Genomic DNA, 8,747 nt, shown 5'->3' on the forward strand with positions numbered 1-8,747 from the left:
CTCGAGGGAGTTCACTTTCGTTGAAAGACATGGAGAGAGCGACGGCGGAGTGATCTGAATAAATGGTTGGTAGTATTTTGCAATCCTTTACGTGATCTTTTTGCTGCTTGGAAATAAAGAAGTAGTAAAGTCTACACTGTATTTTCATTAACAGGTTAGCCCATGTAAAGCCTGGTTGATCTGGATTCTTGAAACGCCAGGAATCAAGTAAATTATGTGTTTTGATTAACGACTGAAGCTCGTCCAGAGAGGCTTTTTTGCTGTCTATCGGTCTACCGCCTTTTTTGTCTGAAGTGCTAATTGTACAGTTAAAATCACCTCCCAGCACCAAGTTGTCATTGGCGTAAGGGATTAGAAATTCTTTTTAAACGTCCCTGAGGAAAACAACTTGTTGGGTTGTATCGTTCGGTGAGTAACTGTTTACTAAAACCACTTTCGTAACGTCAAGACGTGGTTTGAATAAAATCATGACTCCTCTACTATGAGAGGAGCCATGACTGGACACAATTTTGCCTCCCCATTCTGTTTCCCATCTTTTGATGGATTCCGGCGAGGAATAAGTTTCTTGAAAGAAAATTATATCCGATTGCTGTTGGTGCAACCAACGAAAAACTTGTCTTCGCTTTCTCGAACTGTTTAGCCCTCTAACGTTAAGTGATAACAGTTTATACATTCGATTTCTAATAACAGGATAGACGGGGTATCCAAGAAATAATGAAAATAGTTTTTTTAGAATTATGCTCACAGTGCGGTTAATATTTGTGGCCAGGCTTGATTCTTATTACCACGTTAGCATCGAAACAAAGTTGATCAACATAACAGGAGAGAAAGCTAAAACGAAAGCACATGCGGAAACACATACAGAAACACATAACTATTATACAGACTTACCTAAAGCTTTGTACGGCATTTTGACTGGATATAGAAAGTGGAAAGCTGCAGCTCTCAAGTAGGTGGTTCCGTAGAAAAATAAATAAATAAATAAACTAAACTGCATTTTAGCTTTCATTTTACCTTAATTGTCCATTAAACGCCCATAGAAAGAAAATTGAGATGTTTCTTCACCACGGTAAAGAGCACCGTCGATGATCAACTTTTCGACGTTGAAGTATGCATTTTTCTTCTCGCGCTTGGCCGTCTTTAGTATCGGATATAACAACTTTCTTACCTCGTCAACTTCTTTAGGAAAATCGTTGGATATTCCAAATCCGGTACCTCTTGGGAGATTTTTTATGAAGGATTTAATAAAAAAATTATCTTGAAAATCCGTCAGCCTAACTATGATCGGTCTTGGTTTAAGACTTCGCCCATTTGATTGTGAATGGCGTGACGTAATTCTGTGAACTCTGTCAAAATGAATGTTTTTTTCGTCGACTGGAAGGATCTTTAGCTTCGTACGCATGAATTCTCTTAGGGCGAGTTCAGTGTTATTGTTTGTTTCGCTTTCACGTTCCTTTATTCCAAAGAACTTCAGGTTTCCTCTACGACTGTGACATTCGAGTTTAACATGTCGGCGGTGCAGCTCTTTGAGTTCACGCTCGATGCGTTCGCAAGAAGTGTTAGCTGTTTCTTGCTTAAGATTAACACCATCAACGAGGGCTCTTAGGTATTCTATCTCTGCTTGCGAGTTTTCCAAACTCGTTTGGAGGGCTTTATTTTCTTCTTCAAGAAGAGTAATCCTCTGTTTATAATTTTCCAGCTCGGGCAGTATAGCTAATAGCGTGTTGAGTTTCTCTTCAATACCGGAGAGCCTCGAGTTTGTAGCTTCGAGGCACTTCTTGCATCCATGCTTGTGATGTTGGTCGGACGCGTCTTCTTCATCCGTTTGCAAGCTTCCCTTTCTTGTTCGTTTCCTATCCTTTTCCGCGGTTCCCTTTTTCTTCGATGATTCGTCAGGCATTTCAAATAGACTTAACTGTATATTTTAACCACCACTGAGGCTACGGCACTGACAAGATACTACGAGCACACTTTCGGTGTGACCGCCATCTTTTTACAGAAAAAATGCGACGCCTGTAACATCTTTCAGTTTGTCGGTTTGAAGGGCCGTTGATTCGAACAACGTTCGATAAATTTTCTTAGTAATATTGTTTGTTAAAGAAAATATATTTTAGTAACAAAGCTCGAAGTACCATCCATCCAACCAAGAGAAAATGAGGGGACAGAGATGGAGGCTCCCGGTCCAGCCCTTGGAATATGTCATGTCCACGAAAGTTATTTTTAGACGAGCGGAAGTCTTTGTTCTAGCGGAAGCCTGTCTTCCGAGTCGTCCGCATGCATTTTGAAAAGACATGATGAATATTTATTAATCAGCCTTCCACGTGCGCCGCCATTTTCTCTTTTCACTAAGAACCTGAGAGCGAGGCAAAACTGCATGCGGATGTCTCGGAAGACAGACTTCCGCTATAACAAAGACTTCCGCTCGTCTAAAAATAACTTTCGTGGACATGACATATCCCAGCCAACGCCCTGAGACTCCCTCTCTGTCCCCTCATTTTCTCTTGGTCCAACACACGTTTACAAGAGAAAAAAAAATCCTGGACAAAACGAGGGGATCGGGGCCCGCTGGGAACCACCCCTAAATGTGCCCTTGATTGCTACGGAGAGCCTTGGATCAAGTTACTCGAAAATACGCCAATGGATAGATATCCGTAAATAGTTGAAAGACGACAAACAAAATGGGGCTTTTCATCCCATTTGCCTAAACTTGCTAGTTAAAATAAAACGTAAACATTCATTGCAAACTTTCAATGTCCGCGTTCTTATCTTTCTCGGAGACCTTCCACCAAAGTGGTCTGAGGCCATTGAGTAGCACGAACAATAAACCAAGCACATCCGCCATAACAGCCACCAAGAGGGAAGCCTTCCCAGAAAGCGCTGCAATTCCGACAGCTAGCTTCAGAATCACTGAAAAAGCGATGTTCTGAGCCACAACACGGCGACAAAAACGTCCAAGCTCGACAAGCTCTGGTATTTTGGCAAGGTTGTTGCTCATCAGAGCGACGTCTGCAGCCTCCACTGCTAAAGCCGTTCCTCCAGCGCCCATTGCAATCCCAACATTTGCTGCGACTAGCGCAGGGCCATCGTTGACACCATCCCCGACCATACCCACAATACTCTTCTTCTTACCTTTTTGTGATTTTAAGAAATGGTAACCACGATGTGGACAGCAACTGCATAAGCAACCTCGTTCGATTAGTTTATCGCCGTCATACTTCGTGTCATCTGAGTCCTTCATTCCAGCTTGCCTTTGTGTAACCCAGCTAAGCTTGTCCTGTGGCTTCATTTCGGCGACACACTCGTCCAGGCCAAGTTTACTTTTCACGCTCATAGCTGTCCGCCAATTGTCACCTGTTACCATGGCTGTCCGGATGCGAAGGTTACTCAGCCAATCAAGCGTGGCCAAACTGTTCGGTCTGACCATGTCTGCAAGAGCAATCATCATTGCAAGCTTGTCGTCAACACACACGAAGATTACTGTCTTACTTTCATTGGTCCACGTTAGGTACAGGTCTTCCATGTACTTGTTCAGTGTTTGGCCACAAAATTGGTGAAGGAACTCATGGTTTCCTATGTGCACTTGATGATTTTCAACAACACCAGAAATGCCTTGCCCTTCGTGAAGCTCGAAACGTGAGACTTCGGGGAGATTAAATAATTGCAATGTGATCATTTCCGTGACGCAACCAGTAAATTCATTCACTATTGCAGCTGCGAGTGGATGACTAGACTTGCTTTCAAGAGCGGCAGCTAACCGCAAAACACTTCGTTCGTGCACATCAGCCGAACATTCTATGTCCACAATTTGAAACTTTCCTTCGGTCAGAGTTCCCGTTTTGTCAAACGCCAAAATTTCTAATCTTGCAAACGCCTCAAGATAAGCTCCCCCTTTAATAAGAGCTCCTTTCCGTGCTGCCGAAGTGATGCCACAAACCACTGCAATCGGGGTTGACATGACCAAACCACATGGGCAAGCTATGACCAAAAGTGCAAGTGCTCTTCGTCCCCACTCTTTTATCTCCTTTGCATACGTACCCACACCAGCGGCACCTAGTATAGATGGAATAACAACCACCAGAGCCGCAGAAATGACCACAGCCGGTGTATAGTACTTGGCAAATCGGTTTATAGCCAGTTCAGTCCTCGCTGAACCTGTTTGGGCTTCTTGAATAAGTTGTGCGATTTTCGTGACCGTGGATGACGTCGAGTCCGATGTAGTCTCAAGTTCCAAGTAACCATTTTGATTGACAGTTCCACTAAAGACTTTTGAGCCCACAGTTTTCTCAACAGGTACGGATTCCCCAGAAACCGAACTTTCATCGACTGCAGCTTGACCTTTTACCACTTTACCATCCAATGGAATGAGCTCACCCGGTCTGACGGCGATAGTTGCTCCTATGGTTACTGCCTCGACTGGAACGCTTTCCCCTGAACTTGCTAATATCGCCAAATGAGGTGCCCTGACCATGAGTCCAGAGATAGTGCGCTGCACTTTGTGCATACAGAAATCCTGCAATGCCTCTGCAAGCGAAAATACGTACACTACAGCTGCGCCTTCTAACCACTGTCCGATTGCTAGAGTTCCTGCAATGGCTATAAGCATCAATATGTTGATATCAACTGTGAGATTTTTGAAAGACACGAATGTTTTTTTCAGAACTGGAACAATACCAAATATGATCTCTGCAATGGCTAACCACTGATACCAAGGAGATTTAACGCAGAATGCTATAACAGCTATTGTCACAAGAATGGTTTGCGTGAAAAGGTAGACAAAGAAAGATAAAAGCAAAGGCGGAATACCCTTGACCTTGCTATCTGACTGGTTGGATCCACTTTCCATGATACTGGCGCCAAGGTGTTTTTGGTTGAGTGTACTGACCAGCTCTGATGGTGACGTCAGTTTTGGGTCGTGACGGACATACACCACGCGGCCAATTACGTTGACTGCTGTGGATGTCACGCCCTTCAACGATTGCAGTAATTCTTCAATGATTTTAGTTTCCATCGGGCAACATATGTTTTGCACTCGAAGTGTTGTCGTGGTGTGACTATATAGGGGCGTATCGTCGGCGTCGTTTCGCCTTTTTTCGTTTTCTTTTGGTGATGGGGTGGTCAGGGTCGGGTTAAGGCCTCTGTAATCAGGGTTCGATGATACCTTGCTCAGGGGTTTCTCCTCACCACTTTCTGGTTTGGTTTGGCTGCAGAGATCAGTTGTATCACTCTGCAATGTTTTATCCTCAGAACAACGCTTTTGTAATTGAATCGATTCCATGACAACTGAGTCCGATTTTGCTTTTTTGAAGCAAGAAACTTCAGTCGGCTGTTTTAGAGAGGTTTTTAGTGTATTCTGTAGAATGGTATCTCCTTCATCGTCTTCATGACAACACTCGGTGCATTCGCAAGATTCCCAGGGTAATTCGTCTGAGCAGCACTCACAGCGGTATTGCTGACACATCATTGAAGAGTCTGTTAAATAGAGGAAACAGGTAAATTCAAACGCATTCTTAAAACACATCAGGATGTAGGAAATTGACCGCTGCTGGGCTAAGTTACTCGTGAAAGATAATTACAGTCAACATGCAAATAGATGTAAGGGTAGATGTGGCAATATGTTAAACCAGGAGCCCATTAGTAGGAGCCTCCATATGCAGCAGATCTTTGAGTCAACCTTTGCCCGTATCTTTCTATTTTTAGAACGAACCCTTGAGCAGGAGACTCACATTTACATTAATTTGCACGATTTAAATTCAGTTTTACTGCTTCATTTGTCTTCGTTAGACAATGACTTTACTCTGATTGGCCTTTTAAAACAGTGTGTGCAAAGCCGAGGAACTCGTAGCGTTCTAAAAATAGAAAGATACCGGCAAAGGTTGACTCATAAGGGCGTGTATGAGAGAGGCAAGCTCCTACTCATGGGCTCCTGGTTAAACAAAAAAACATTAGCCATGCAATAATTGAAAATATGAAGCGTCACCTCCTCAAGCAGGGACTTTGACGTCGATGTCAGCGAGAACTAGAACCGAGTTAGAAAAGATTCTCTCAATATTAAGGATATTTCTCGATGATTGCAAATACTCCCCCAAGTAAAATTGTGCCAACTGTTGTGGAATTGTATTGGCATACGCAGTATGGAAAGGAAGAAGAAGTGTTGTATCGTGTTGTACGTATTTCTTCAAAAGAGCCTGAAATTTGGTCTTTTTGCGTCGAATTTTTAGGGTGACAACAAAAGAAATGTACCAAAAAGGAAAGAAAGCAAAGGGCGTGCAAAGCGATTAAAATTTGCCCATCAAACCTATGGTTTTTCTAGTTCTCGTCATGGTCGAAGTCGACGTTGCTTCAGGCCCCTAATAGAAAGGTCTATGTTTTGTAGTACAGCCAAATACACTGTCCTCATTCAAATGCAATCAATTACCAGGGATGAAATCAAGAATGAAAACGGGGATGAAGATATGAAGATCAACACAGTCCACAATTTAACCAATCTTTCGACACATCGTCATATGTACATTTGCAAAACCTTTTTCTTTTGTAGATTTTTCCCTTAACATCCTTATTGTGAAACCTAAAAAAAGACAATACTTCCGCAGATCTTGAGCTCATCAGGGACTTTGATGGTTTTTAGAACAGAAGAACTCGTCTATATTATTGAGGTTAAACGCTAACTTTAGAATTGGAAAGAGTGCCTTTCGTGGTTGTAATCGTGACGTCGGCAATGCATCTAGGATGGCATCTATTCCGGAATGCAACAAATGCTCCCAACTACGAAATTTTTGATTCACCAAAAAAGTTGCTTAAAGGTAAGCTAACCAACGCGTGAGCCGACGTTTTGACAATGAGACCTTTTTAGGAGAGAATTGCGCTAATCTAAATGAACTCCCTCAGAAAGCCAATTCACATTACTAGACTTTCTGAAGAGAAATGCCGCCACAGCTTAGTAGACCTACTACTCCCCAACGCTTTTGCATCGACCCAAGTAGGAACCGTTTCTGTTTTCGCATTTAGAGTCGAATGAATTTCTCCCCTCCAAGTATAAAGTATCTCGTGCATGAAATACATGTATTTATTTATTTATTTATTAACTTTGCCAGTCAAGCTGCCAGAGCGCCACAACAGCTTGCGCCAATTACTGTGGCCCCTTTTTTACCCTCCCAACCATAATACACAACAGAAGACAGACCACGACACCGGAAACTACGTGCCCTACTCTTAGCGACAAGTGTGTGGGTTCTTTTACGTCCCACAGGATTATAAACATTGAAGGTTGTGAGACGGGACCTCCGGCTAGTCGTCCTAACCCTAACCCTGGGCCATCCCTGAACACAAACTTATCAAACGTTCAATGGGTAGCGATCATGACAGTCTGTCTACACTAACAAACAAGCTTGAGTGAGGAAGGCTCTTGCTTGCATTAAGTGGCAAGCTGGAATTTAAAAAGTGGAGTGGGAAGGTAGGGAGGGAAGGGGGAGGACACAAGGAATTTTGTACATGAAATAAATTGAGAACTGATTAGGGTCCAAAGGGTGATCCCTGTGAGGATATGAAATTTGACCGCAGGAAGGGGCCATTTTAAGTCTTCGGTGTTGTAAAAGAACTTTCCTGTCTCTCAAACATTCAAGTGTCTCGAGAGCAATAAGCTAATGTCAATATATTAAAATTCAAGTTAAAACAATGAACTTCATTTCGAGGCTCTGGGAAACAAAAATAAGGGCCGATTTGTTCTTTGTTTTAAGTTGGATTTTAATATATTGAAATTGGTCTATTTCCTAATTAAGTAACATTTTCGAAAGCTCACAAAAATCAATACAGTCACGGTAAATGACAAATGTTTTGTTACATAGGGACAGTTTTCCATAATAGTACACAAAGTTTACTGTCATTGCCTAAAGAGAGCCCATTCCCGATGATCCACTGAAGTTAAGCCCTGTGTTACGAGTTCGAATGTTTTGAGGAAAGGTAGTTTGCAAACTAAACTGAACGCAGGGTTGTCGGAGCAACATCAAGAAGATTTATTCCAAAATGAACGTAGTTTCGACGAAGTAAAACTCTGAACAACTCGTACTCGACAAACTTACACGGCCTCCGCCAAATTGAATAAACACTGCTTCTGTCACACGTGACTAAACACGGCTAACGCCAACTCTATTCGCTTGTGAAAAACTAGCTAAAAAACTCCGCTAGGACTGGTCTATTTATATCCTCGCGCAATAAACTTCTAGAACTTTCTAAAATAGTAATCAATCTAATTATAGAAGGATTACAAAACACATCGATTTAGAAACAATTACGCACGGACCTAAAAATAAACAAAGTACGAACTCTCCCGAAGCTTCTAGAAAGTAACGTTAGTCACGCAATGCTATTTTTTGTAACATAACCCCCTTCTAGAAGAAATTTCCTAAATTTATCCTACACAAGAAAAATTGCTAAAAAAGGGGCAGTTCAATGTCAATAAACTTATTCCTCAGCACGACGCAAGTAATCTGCTCCAACGTTCTCTGAGCCCTTAATGGTTTCAACTGTGAATGAATAACTCTGCAAAAACATAGTCCAACGCATAAGACGTCCGTTGGCGAACTTAGCACTGTTCGTATACTTTAAGGGTTCGTGATCCTTCTGAAGAACAAAAGAGACTCCGTACAAATAAAGGTGAAATGTCTTGATACTCCATACAATAGCTAGACATTCCTTCTCAATTGTGGAGTAGTTCCTTTCTGCACCTTTCAATTTCTTGCTTGCGTAGCAAA

General features: G+C 42.2%; 1 protein-coding gene across 1 annotated transcript; it reads right to left on the reverse strand.

The window, feature by feature from the left end:
- Positions 1–2,734: 2,734 nt before the first annotated feature.
- LOC138034259 (uncharacterized) lies at positions 2,735–5,458 on the reverse strand. The gene has a single exon (XM_068881789.1). The coding sequence runs from the start codon at positions 5,456–5,458 to the stop codon at positions 2,735–2,737; it is 2,724 nt and encodes a 907-aa protein (XP_068737890.1).
- Between the last annotated feature and the right edge of the window lie 3,289 nt (positions 5,459–8,747).

This window comes from Montipora capricornis, unplaced genomic scaffold (assembly GCF_036669925.1).
Source record: "Montipora capricornis isolate CH-2021 unplaced genomic scaffold, ASM3666992v2 scaffold_1, whole genome shotgun sequence".
Lineage (NCBI taxonomy): Eukaryota > Metazoa > Cnidaria > Anthozoa > Scleractinia > Acroporidae > Montipora > Montipora capricornis.

Excerpts from the sequence above, each read along its gene's own strand:
- LOC138034259 (XM_068881789.1), bottom strand. The coding sequence starts at position 5,458 with ATGTGTCAGCAATACCGCTGTGAGTGCTGCTCAGACGAATTACCCTGG.